Source organism: Thalassophryne amazonica, chromosome 1 (genome assembly GCF_902500255.1).
Source record: "Thalassophryne amazonica chromosome 1, fThaAma1.1, whole genome shotgun sequence".
NCBI lineage: Eukaryota > Metazoa > Chordata > Actinopteri > Batrachoidiformes > Batrachoididae > Thalassophryne > Thalassophryne amazonica.
Window position 1 is genome coordinate 107,041,754 of NC_047103.1, and position 13,641 is coordinate 107,055,394.

General features: G+C 41.3%; 1 protein-coding gene across 1 annotated transcript in view; it reads left to right on the plus strand.

Moving 5' to 3' along the window:
- The first annotated feature begins 235 nt into the window (after positions 1–235).
- Positions 236–13,641, plus strand: part of LOC117512870 — a 69,744-nt gene continuing 56,338 nt past the window's right edge. Inside the window, exons 1-3 of the mRNA XM_034173113.1 lie at positions 236–409; positions 3,125–5,087; positions 6,163–6,254. Of these exons, the coding sequence (XP_034029004.1) occupies positions 251–409; positions 3,125–5,087; positions 6,163–6,254 (2,214 nt within the window). The 5' untranslated portion in view covers positions 236–250. The remainder of the gene's footprint in view (positions 410–3,124; positions 5,088–6,162; positions 6,255–13,641) is intronic.

A 13,641-nucleotide genomic window follows, 5' to 3' on the forward strand; every position in this document is an offset into this window, starting at 1 on the left:
CAGCGAGTCCAAGTAGCTTGTGGTTGTGTTGGAGTGTGACGGTACTGCTGTTTTGTTTTTTTGTTTGTTTGTTTTGAAAATGTGTATGTTCAGATACACATGGAATGAGCTCCTCTACTTGCTGTATAAATCGAGTGGGTTTAAACATCCAATCCCACGGGACATTAAGAAGCCTTACAGGGGATGCCGAGCTGGAGCTAAAGTAAAGGCGCGGAGATGGCGCTACAAGCCGTTTATACCATCAATAATAATGGGGAACATCAATTCCTTGCCTAACAAGACTGAGGAGCTGGAGGCGTTTGTTAAATCTGACAGAGCCTATCGGGAGTGCTGTTTGTATTTCCTAACAGAGACGTGGCTAGCGGATAACATCACTGACTCACTTGTCAACATAACCGGCTTCACCATGGTAAGAGCCGACCGCGACGTAAAGATGTGTGGAAAATCTAAGGGTGGTGGACTTGCTCTGCTGGTGAACAACAGATGGTGTAATTCTGGTCACATAACTGTGAAACATAAGAGCTGTTGTCGTGATGTGGAGCTTTTGGTAACTAGTATAAGGCCATACTACTTACCTCAGGAGTTTTCTCACATCGTCGCCATTGTTGTTTATATCCCGCCCCGAGCGCAGCCTACTGTAGAGTGTGACGTCATACAGGAGGCTGTTGCTAAAATTCAGTCTCAACATTCAGATGCATTGATTATAATATCAGGGGACTTCAACCATACTGATGTGAGCTCTCATTTAGGAGGTTTTACACAATATGTTGATTGTCCTACCAGGCATAACAATATTTTAGATTTGTGTTTTGTTAATCTTAAGAATGCATACAATGTTGTGGCTTTGCCTCCCCTTGGCAAGTCTGATCATAATCTTATCCACCTCAGACCGCCATACAAACCTTGTGTGATGAGACTGCCCATAACAAGGAGATCTTTCACACAGTGGACCCCAGAGGCTAGTGAAGCTCTGAGGGATTGTTTTGCTTCTACTGTTTGGGACATAATGTTGGGTTCAGGGGAGACTAACCCTGACATGGATGTAGTTGTGGATTGTGTTACAGGCTACATTAATTTCTGTTCTGATGTGGTGGCACCTATGAAAACTGTTAGATGTTTTCCAAACAATAAACCTTGGATTAGAAGTGACATGAAACAGCTCCTAAACAGAAAGAAGGAGATGTTTAGGTTAGGAGACTGGGACAGGCTTAGGATGATGCAGCGTGAGGTGAAGAGGAGCACTAGGAGGGCCAGGAGAGTCAACAAAGAGAGACTTGAGAGGAAACTGCAGAACAACGACATACAGGAGGTGTGGAGGGGCATGAGAGCCATCACAGGCTACAAGGAGGAGGGGAGTGTGGCACACTGTAGTGGGGATATAGCGGATGAGTTCAACCGTTTTTACAATCAGTTTGACTCTGCTCCTCTGACACCTCCATCCCTGCTGCTGTTGCTTCCTGCTGTGCTCCACCCAGCGGCTGTTCCACTTCTTTTCATATATTTCATGTATTTTCATAATATTTCACTGCTGACATTAAACGATCTGAGCCTCCTCAGGAAGTAGAGTCTTCTCTGTCCCTTTTTATACAAGGCACTTGCATGTACTGACCTGTCCAGCTTGTTGTCCAGATGGACTCCCAAGAATTTGTAGGACTGGACAACCTCTATCACCTCACCGTTGATGGAGATTGGTGTATAGAAGGGCCTCCTGCTAAAGTCAATAATCATCTCCTTGGTCTTGGTGGTGTTTATGATCAGACCATTGCTCCTGCTCCAGTCTACAAATGAGGAAATTACTCCTCTGTACTCCCTCTCATCCCCACCCTTCACACATGCCACAACAGCCATGTCATCAGAATTTTTCTGAATGTGGCATGCCGCAGAATGATATGTGAAGTCCGCAGTTTACAGTGTAAAAAGGAAGGGAGACAGTACAGTCTGATGTACTGCGACCTCCCAGTGAGATAGTTATAGATCCAGGTGGTGAATAAGGGATCCACTCCAATACCCTCCAATTTTGCCCTCAGTAATTTAGGCTGGATTGTACTGAAGGCACTTGAGAAATCAAAAAACATCACCCTCACATAGCCTCCTTATCCCTCTAAAAATGCCAGGGACCCATGCAGCAAGAAGAGGACTGCATTATCCACCCAAATATTCTCCTGGTAGGCGAACTGTAATGGGTCCAAAGCCCGCTCCACCTGGGGTCTGAGCAGTCAGAGTAGCAGCCTCTCCAGAGTCTTCATTATCACAGACATGAGGGCTACTGGTCTGTAGTCCTTCATCCCTGCAGGCCTTGGCTCCTTGGGCACTGGTACAAGGCATGATGTTTTCCACAAGGCAGGGACACGTCCACTTAAAAGACTCCAGTTAAAGATGGCATGTAGAGGAATCGCCAACTCCGCTGCACAGCCTTTCAGGAGCCTTGGAGCAACACCATCAGGACCAGCAGACTTCCCTGGGCGAACTCTCCTCAGCTCATCACGCACACTCACAAGCAGCAGGGAAGATGGAACAGCCGCTGGTTGGAGCAGAGCAGATGGAACAGCCACTGGATGGAACACAGCAGGAGTCAGCAGCAGCAGCAGACCCAGAACAGTCACCAGGTAGAGCACAGCAGGAACCCACAGCAGCAGAAGTGGAACGAGCAAAATCTTGGTTCCAAACCAACAAAATTAATGCCTCGCAGATGTGAAGAAATCATGAAAAACTATGGTTATACAACTAAATACTAGTCTAGTGATTCACAGGATTGTTAAAAAACCAGTCTGAACATAATAGTTTTGAGTTTGTGGCGTCAACAGCAGATGCTACTATTATTGTGAACACCCACTTTTCTACGTTTTTTTTTTACTAATAGCCCATTTTCATAGCCTTAAGAGGATGCATATCATGAATGCTTGGTCTTGTTTGATTTGTGAGAATCTACTGAATCTACTGGTACCTTGTGTCCCATATAACAATAAGAAATATACTCAAAACCTGGATTAATCTTTTTAGTCACATAGCACTACTATTATTCTGAACACTACTGTAAGAATAAACTCAATGAAGAAATATGTAGAGGTGTAGAAAAAAAACAGCAGTTGATGTCTCAGTGATGTTTCTTTTCTGCTTTGCACAGAAAGCTGCAGAATTGGGAAGGAAAATGGATGGAAAAGAGCTCAACAAAGATAATAGCACAACTGAAAATTACAGCTCCAACAGTGTCACCATGGAAACTACTGAAGAATCAAAGCTGGCAATGGGGTTTGAAGTGGAAGTCAATGAATCTAATTCATCTGAGCAGGAGAAATATTTCTATGTGGATGATGAATCAGTTTATTCTGAGACAGGCTTGTCTTATATTTCAGAAGAAAAGGGGACAATTGGCACATTGTTACCTAACATGCCAGTGATTACTGTTGATATTAACAATCCTGAGTATACTGGGGGCAGCGGTTGCCCTGAAATGTCCTGTCAAAAAATAATGGCTGTCGATCAAGTTGATCATCAATATCTCAGCAAGAATGTGTCCACCAAACCAGATGAAACACCGTGCAGTGCTGATAGTATTTATGAGAATCAGCCAGATCTTGACCCAGATGCTGAAGTTAATTCAGTAGCTGAAGATTGTCAGTATCTGGCAGCACAGATAGAACATGACTCCATAGTCCAAGAAATTCCATGTGAACCATCTATTTCGGAGGAAGCAGCATTACAGCATTCCATGACAGAATATGCAATGTCAGATGCTTCCAATGAATTCTGCCATGAACTTTACCCTGAGGATATGAATGAATCACTGAGAGGTGAGATAGCAGTAGGGTCCTCTGATAGTGACACAGATGAAAAATGGAGAGTAATATTTTCCTCTTCCATTAATAAGGAAGATGATGATTCATACTTGGACAGCCTCCAGCTTAGTGCCCAGGAGCTCTTTGTACAGAAAGTTGAGATGGTAGATTTTAAAGAAGAGGACAGTACTTTTGAAGAGGTCAGACTTGAGATTCCACAAATGGACAAGGTGCCACAGCAACTTGACAATATTGTCTCTGCCACTGCACAACCACAAGAATTAAAACTGAATCATTTAGTTCATCAGTCATTATCCAAATTTTCCGAAGATGAAAGTGAAAACCGTAAAGATGACAATAATAACCACAACACTCATGAAAGGCATGCCCAAAACAGCAAATCAGATCTTACAAAAAAGCTACCAAAAGATTTCTGTGTGATACAGGAGACAAGGAGTGAAAATGTTAGTACAGAACATGTGGACTTCCACCTGGCTCGTAAACAGTGGCAGCAAATGGAGGAGAAGAATAAGACAGTCTTACATACAGCAAAGCAGCTCAGCTTCCACAGTAGCCACAGCTGTATGTACACACCAGTCCGGAACATAGAAAGAGCTCAGAGTAAATCATGCAATCAAGAGAGCTTAAATCTTGCTGAGGATTGTACCAACACTAAAATCAGCCCTTGCTCAGATGATTCTGGTGTGGATGACCCCAGCTACAGGTATCTTTATAGTGATCTAGACACACCCCTTGAAAGAGAAATTGATATATGTGTGGAACAAGAGGAGAAGTTAAAGACAGAGAGGGGGCTTTCCAAGATGGGCAAATCCACTGATTGTGTTCCATCACAAGAAATCCCCAGCTCTCCAATGATGCCATCATTTATCATCACCTCTTCACCTACTAAGTACACATGGAAAAATGAAGGGTCTGCAAACATCATGCTTGACCCGGGCAATGGTTTTTCCTCCAGTCCAAGACAAAAGAAAGACACAGTGATGGGGCATTCCAGTAAGTGGCAATCTGAGGACAGCAGCAGCAGTACCATTCTCTTTGAGACATCCAGTCTGATGACGCGCAGTGCCTCAGAGTGCTCTCTCAATAGTACACACGAGCAACCCCTTGAGAAGATGTTTTTGAACAACCCTTTCTTCAAGTTGCGGTCCAGAAGTACTGTATCACTGGTAGATGAAGAGATTAAGATGGTGAAGCAGAGAGAGGAAGAGCTGAGGAAAGAGAGAGCCAACCTCTATGCCAAAGCTGAGTTCAGTGCCAAGCATATGGGCAATATGTCATTTGACAGTTCAGGTATGTGACTATTATACACAGACAAATAATCACAATGTCAGTTTACTGTATATGAGGGTCATCTGAAAACTTCTGCCTCCTACAGTATTTTGTCTGTAACAAGCAAGATACTCACATGAATCACATATGTGCCTAAACCATGAAATGCTTTCAGGCCAGTGGCATTACTTTCCCACATAGTCACCTTCCCTTTATGCACCTTCCGTTCACACCAAGGCCAGACAGGTTTTTGCATTCCATCAGTGAAGAAATCAGGTGTCTTCTCTCAGCACCGGTGATGCACAGGTGCTTCCACCTCTGCATCTTTCGTGTAAAGGTGTCCCTTCAGGCATTCTTTTGGCTTGGGAAAAAGGAAAATTTTGGAGGATATGTGACAATTCAGAAGAGGAAAGCATCACATTCCTGTGCATGTCCTGTCAGAAGTTCCTGACTTTCAGTTCTGTTTCATTTCAACAATCAGCATCCCTGGGAGCCATCATGTGCATACTTTTCTGTAACTGAGTAAATTATGGACATGATGGACCTGCTCCTTTGAAATCCCAAACATTTTGGCAAGTGTCTTTCTCTTTGACACAGCTATTGACATGAAATACTTCATTCACCCACACTTGATGCTGTGCAACTGTGGGTGTTTATGGGACACCTGCTCTGGGCATGGTCATACAGAAGTCACAGTGGCTGGATTTTCAATTTTCAAACTCCTTGCCCATTTCCTGACCTTACTGACATTCACAAAGGCATCAAAATAGACAACACTCATTCCTTGATGAATGTCCACAGGTGCACAAACCTCTGCCATGAGGAATTAAATAACAGCATGTTGGGTGAAATTCACATCCATATACACATATCACCATTTTTTTTCTGACTACTGTCCACATGTGTTATGCCAAAGGCGATTTTGTGCATACATGAAGAAAACTGTTTGGAAGCAAAGTTTCACTTCACTGTCTTGCCTGTTACTGAAAAAATAGCAGTGGATACAGAATTATTCCGCAGACCCTCACATGTGTATGCTTGTTTAAATGTGTGTCTAAATTTAACCTTTTTAATTGTGCCTTGTCTTTTCCATTAGTTGATCAGCCACTGAAGTGTAAGTCTTCTCCTACATCACCAGTGAAAGCTGCATACAAAATGGATTGTTCCTGTTTATCCTGTGATCACAGGGTAAGTTATGTTAGCTTAAATGCATATCTCCCTCCTGTTAACTTGTGCAGGCCATGATATAGCTGATAAAAATAAAATAAGGCAGAGTGTGTCTTAAAAATAAAAGGCAGATGTGCAGATATTTTGATTCAGAGTCATGAAATAACCGCAGGGACCGACTTTTAGCTGCCTGAAGCTCAGCCTGCGGTCAGTTGCAGTTCTCTTCATGCTTCAACTTATGCCACAGTCAGTCAGGGTTGTTTTTTGTAATCAAGTGTAATGTGGCTTTAATTTGGCTTTCAAGTCAAATTGTTGTGTTTTGCTGATCAATGTACAACCCCAATTCCAGTGAAGTTGGGACGTTGTGTGAAATGTAAATAAAACAGAATGCAGTGATTTGCAAATCCACTTCAACCCATATTCAGTTGAATACACCACAAAGACAAAATATTGAATGTTCAAACTGATAGACTTTGTTGTTTTTTTGTGAAAATATTTGCTCATTTTGAAATGGATGCCTGCAATACGTTTCAAAAAAGTTGGGACAGGGCAACAAAAGACTAGGAAAGTTGATGAATGCTCAAAGAACACCTGATTGGAAACAGGTGAGTGTCATGATAGGATATAAAAGGAGCATCCCCAAAAGTCTCATCTGTTCACAAGCAAAGATGGGGCGCGGATCACCACTTTGTGAACAACTGTGTGAAAAAATTAGTCCAACACATTAAGAACAATGTTTCTCAACATTCAGTTGCAAGGAATTTAGTGATTCCATCATCTACAGTCCGTAATATAATCAGAAGATTCAAAAAATCTGGAGAAGTTTCTACACTTAAGCGGCAAGGCCGAAAACCAACATTGAATGCTCGTGACCTTCGATCCCTAAGGCGGCACTGCATTAAAAACTGACACCATTGTGTAAAGGATCTTACCGCGTGGGCTCAGGAACACTTCAGAAAACCATTGTTAGTTAACACAGTTCGTTGCTACAAGTGCAAGTTAAAACTCTACCATGCAAAGCGAAAGCCCTACATCAACAACATGCAGAAACGCCGCCGCCTTCTCTGGGCATTTGAAATGGACAGATGCAAAGTGGAAAAGTGTGCGGTGGTCTGATGAGTCCACATTTCAAATTGTTTTTGGAAATCATGGACGTCGTGTCCTATGGACAAAAGAGGAAAGAGGCCATACAGATTGTTACCAGTGCAAAGTTCAAAAGCCATCATCTGTGATGGTATGGGGGTGTGTTAGTGCCCATGGCATGGGCAACTTACACATCTGTGATGGCACTATCAATGCTGAAAGGTACATCCAGGTTTTGGAGCAACACATGCTGCCATCCAAGCAACGTCTTTTTCAGGGACGTCCCTGCTTATTTCAGAAAGACAATGCCAAGCCACATTCTGCACGTGTTACAACAGCGTGGCTTCGTAGTAAAAGAGTGCAGGTACTAGACTGGCCTGCCTGCAGTCCAGACCTGTCACCCACTGAAAATGTGTGGCACATTATGAAGTACAAAATACAACAATGGAGACCCCAGACTGTTGAACAACTGAAACGTGTTGAAGGCATCCATTTCAAAATGAGCAAATATTTGCACAAAAACAATAAAGTTTGTCAGTTTGAACATTAAATATCTTGTCTTTGTGGTGTATTCAATTGAATAAGGTTGAAGAGGATTTGCAAATCATTACATTGTTTTTATTTACATTTTACGTGTTGAAGGCATCCATTTCAAAATGAGCAAATATTTGCACAAAAACAATAAAGTTTGTCAGTTTGAACATTAAATATCTTGTCTTTGTGGTGTATTCAATTGAATAAGGTTGAAGAGGATTTGCAAATCATTACATTGTTTTTATTTACATTTTACACAACGTCCTAACTTCATTGGAATTGTGGTTGTATGTCCATCTGCACCTCCTTTGTAATCCCTTGTGTATTCAGAAAAAAATACATCTAAATATGATTAAATAAGCACAAAGTACTAATAAAGACATACCCTCAAAGCCAAAAATGCATGTCGCTGATTTTACTTCTGTGTTCGCACACAGCAGCCACATAGAATATTGTTCTGATGTCTGTGCTGCTCCAGTTTCACACAACTCCATAAGTAAACAAATCCTTATCTCCTTTCAAAACCTGTGAATTGCACAAGTTCCACATGATGGTCAGTAAACACCAAGTCACCATTGTAACGTTTGTGTTGCTTCATTCTTTCAATTGTTGTTCTACAGTCAATGATAAGCATCTACGTTATTAACACAAACATCTGGTAGCTGATCCAGCTCTCCTGTTAAGATCACACCAGCTGTCCACCGTTGTCACCCACAATCACTTTTTCTATGACTCTTTGTGATTACACTCATGAACACAGATAAACTTGTGTAGCTTCTTTCTCACCGACATTTCATCTGTGACAACTAGAAATATATACGAGGTTGGCTGAAAAGTTCTAAGGCTCACTATGATACAGTTCTGCATCATAGTGAGCCTTAGAACTTTTCAGCCTACCCTCATGTATATATATATATATATATATATATATATATATATATATATATATATATGTGTGTGTGTGTGTCATGAAAGGCAACATGCACTGTTAAGCCTCATTTCCACTTAGCATTTCAGGTCGGTATGGTATGTATTGGTCGGAACAGTTAGGTCTGGCATGAGTTCAGTTTCCACCACCAGCAGTACCCTTTGGTTTAGTAGGCAGCAGTGTTGCCACAGTTACTTTGAAAAAGTAATCCAATTACTGATTACTCCTTGAAAAAGTAACTTAGTTACTTTACTGATTACTCAATTGTAAAAGTAACTAAGTTAGATTACTAGTTACTTTTTTAGTTACTTTTCCCAGCTGCCGACAACAACCCACCTCAACATGACAATGATACCTGTTTTGCCAAAACTTACTTTATAGTCACCCTTTCTTGACTTCAATGAAAATAAATACTTGTTTTATAAAAAGTAAAATAAAGACCTCTTTCTTGACCTCATATTTAACTGTTGACAGCACTGTAACAGTAAAACTTGCAATTTCGAACCTACATTGTTTATAAATGTAACTATTAAATTAATTCTAGCATTTTTCTAACATTTAAATTCTCTCTAAATATTTTACTTGTCGAAATTAATATTATTTTAAGTAGTATTAGTAGTTGTAGTAAAAAAAGGCTTCAAAACTGGACCTTTAATCTAGGGGTGTTGTGAGGGGGGCACATCCCTCCCCCACGCCCCCATTCCATCTGGATTTGCCCCTACTTTGGCGTTTGAGCACAAAGAATGGATAACATTTATTTATGCAGAAAACGTGACCAGATTTACAGGTAAGAAAGTTTTATTGTGTTTTCACATTATGTGGTCCTCAGAAAGAGAGTTTAGGTGCATTTGAGTGGAAAATAGTGTTAGTTGTTGACGCGTCGCGGAGGATCAGCTGTTTTAACGTGCAGATATGGAGCGGCTCAGCTCAGCTCTAAATAAAGGAGGAAAAAAAGTATAAAAATGTCTTTGTAAAGCTCAGTGCAGGTGTGCTGATCACCGTGCTTTAAGAGGAGACGACGAGTCGAGCAGGTGCAAAAAACCGTGGATGAAAAGCTCACAGCTCACTTAAAGTGTGCAGTTCAGTCGAACCCCGACCTCCTGCCCACAGACCAAGTTTAATGCTGCTATCGACCCACAATGAAAAATAATAGTAACGCACAGTGACATGGAGAAGTAACTTTAATCTGATTACTGATTTGGAAAGATTAACGCGTTAGATTACTCGTTACATCGTGGCATCACTGGTAGGCAGATCATTTAGATGTTGACATGGACGTCATTGAGAGTGCGTATGCTGTCACATGGCCTCACCCCCTTCACACAGAGACCAAACACAGCAATTTAACATTTTCATTTTATTTAATTTTATTTTTGTCTTGGTGGATCATGGGATTGATTCTCATGGTGAAAAGACAATGCATGGCTGTGGTAAACACCACTGCTAATCAATGAGGCATTGTGACTCTTTCAACTTTTCAAATAAATACATTTTCTTGTTGTGGGACAAAGCGCTGGCATTGTCCAGTTCAGGCTGATCAGGAGCAGGCAAACATAGAAGGACCTCTTTAAAAACACAGCATTTCTTCAGCCACGACAAGGAATTATTTTCACATGGTGTATTCCAAAATAAGGATGCTTTACGTGGATACGTTTCATCAGGCTGTTATAATGAATCTGACTGAAATGACATAGCAAGAAAGAGACTTTAATTTCACTGTGTGTGAATGGTTTCAAAATTTGAAACAGTTTGAACTGTTTGCACATGGAATGCAGGTTTCGGCTTTAGCTGTTGAACCAATCAGTGGACAACAGTGGTTTAGTGCCTCCCTTTTGTAACGGGTCCATAATTTTGGGACCCCAGCTGATGTGTGCCGAAAAAATGTACAGGTACAGGTTGGTACAGGTTGACTATTTTGGTTGGTTCAGGTTGGTTATTTTGGTACCTCTTCCTAATTCTGCATGTTGAAATGCACAAAATAGCATGCTGTACTGGCCAAGACCACTTGGTGGTAATGGAGCTATTGAGTTCTGCTGGCCACATGAATGGAAGGGATTGCATCTTTTAGACCCAAGTGTTTTTTTAAGCCCATTTCTCACACTGTGCTGGCTGCATTTCTGCAGTAGAAAAGTACAAAACGCTCCTACTTCTCCCTCAAAAATCTTGTCCTTGGGAAAACTTTGACCTAATAAAAATCACAGCTGGTGTTTGCTGGACTTTACCACAACACACCTGTTTACAATTTTGAGTTATTCAATGTGAAATGCAAAGAAAACACCTAATTCCAACTGTAAAAAATTGCTTTCTTCACATCAGTTCCAACACACCTGCCAAAATGGCTATGAAGGAAAGTCCACAAGGTGACATCATGAAAATCAACATTTCTCACAGGCTTACAATTCTGAGTATTTCAAAATCACAGATGAAATCACGCTAAATTCGACATGTTTATGACACTTGCTGCAGGGGATGGGGGTGGAGGGAACGGTGATCAATGCCTTTGGTGTTGATGCCTGCAGGTGATGCAAACATGCCCTGATGCTTGACTGACGCCAGCTGCCCACTGGTATCATTGGGCATGCCTCTGTCCTCCTTTGAAGAAAGATGTTGATTTGTTCAGTTGCCTTGATGCAGGTAGATTGCCAGTCTACTGAGTGCTCGGAGTTCAAGTTGGCTAGGGATGATGTTGCAGCACTTCATGAGTTCCATAGTGTCATGTTTTCTGACCACCAGCACTCCATTTTGAGTTGTGCAGTTGCGTATAGAGGGTTTGATGGGGGAAGCCATGGCCAGGCATGAATCATGTAGCCAACTGCATTCTACAACCCCTTGTAAAAATTATGGAATCACCGGCCTCAGAGGATGTTCATTCAGTTGTTTAATTTTGTAGAAAAAAAGCAGATCACAGACATGACACAAAACTAAAGTCATTTCAAATGGCAACTTTCTGGCTTTAAGAAACACTATAAGAAATCAGGAAAAACAAAATGTGGCAGTCAGTAACGGTTACTTTTTTTTAGACCAAGCAGAGGGAAAAAAATATGGAATCACTCAATTCTGAGGAAAAAATTATGGAACCATGAAAAACAAACGAACGCTCCAACACATCACTACTATTTTGTTGCACCACCTCTGGCTTTTATAACAGCTTGCAGTCTCTGAGACATGGACTTAATGAGTGACAAACAGTACTCTTCATCAATCTGGCTCCAACTTTCTCTGATTGCTGTTGTCAGCTTTGCAGGTTGGAGCCTTGTCATGGACCATTTTCTTCAACGTACAACAAAGATTTTCAATTGGATTAAGATACGGACTATTTGCAGGCCATGACATTGACTCTATGTGTCTTTTTGCAAGGAATGTTTTCACAGTTTTTGCTCTATGACAAGATGCATTATCATCTTGAATGTGAATCTTGAAAATGATTTCATCATCCCCAAACATCCTTTCAATTGATGGGATAAGAAAAGTGTCCAAAATATCAATGTAAACTTGTGCATTTATTGATCATGTAATGACAGCCATCTCCCAGGTGCTTTTACCTGACATGCAGCCCCATATCATCAATGACTGTGGAAATTTACATGTTCTCTTCAGGCAGTCATCTTTATAAATCTCATTGGAACGGCACCAAACAAAAGTTCCAGCATCATCAGCTTGCCCAATGCAGATTTGAGATTCATCACTGAATATGACTTTCATCCAGTCATCCACAGTCCACGATTGCTTTTCCTTAGCCCATTGTAACCTTGTTTTTTTTTCTGTTTAGGTGTTAATGATGGCTTTTGTTTAGCTTTTCTGTATGTAAATCCCATTTCCTTTAGGCGGTTTCTTACAGTTTGGTCACAGACGTTGACTCCAGTTCCCTCCCATTCGTTCCTCATTTGTTTTGTTGTGCATTTTTGATTTTTGAGACATATTGCTTTAAGTTTTCTGTCTTGACGCTTTGATGTCTTCCTTGGTCTACCAGTATGTTTGCCTTTAACAACCTTCCCATGTTGTTTGTATTTGGACCAGAGTTTAGACACAGCTGACTGTGAACAACCAACATCTTTTGCAACATTGCGTGATGATTTACCCTTTTTTAAGAGTTTGATAATCCTCTCCTTTGTTTCAAATGACATCTCTCGTGTTGGAGCCATGATTCATGACAGTCCACTTGGTGCAACAGCTATGTAAGGTGTGATCACTCCTTTTTAGATGCAGACTAACGAGCACATCTGATTTGATGCAGGTGTTAGTTTTGGGGATAAAAATTTACAGGGTGATTCCATAATGTATTCCTCAGAATTGAGTGAGTCCATTTTTTTCCCTCTGCTTGGTCTAAAAAAGTAACCGTTACTGACTTCCACAAATTTTTTTCTTGATTTCTTAAAGCCAGAAAGTTGCCATTTGAAATGACTTTAGTTTTGTGTCATGTCTGTGATCTGCTTTTTTTCTACAAAATTAAACAACTGAATGAACATCCTCCGAGGCCGGTGATTCTATAATTTTTGCCAGGGGTTGTAATTCATGTTGGTTAATAACAGAATCTCAGTATGGGGAATTCTGTCTTCCCAGGACAGTTTGAGGATTTTTTGCAGCCACAGTGTTGTGTGGGCCGCTGAAGAGGAGGTACTGCTGGCCCACCACCACCAGAGGGCGCCCTGCTTGGAGTGCGGGCTCCAAGCACGAGAGGGCACCAGACCCAGAAGAAGTGACAGCTGTCACTCATCCCCTGCACCAGCTGTCACTCGTTCATCATCACCACCATAAAAGCCGGACTGCAACTCCACCTCCCCGCCGAGAAATCGACTACCATTATCAAGGTAATTTCTCTGTGAACTTAAGACTGTATATCTGTCTAAACTCTTCTTTGCAGCC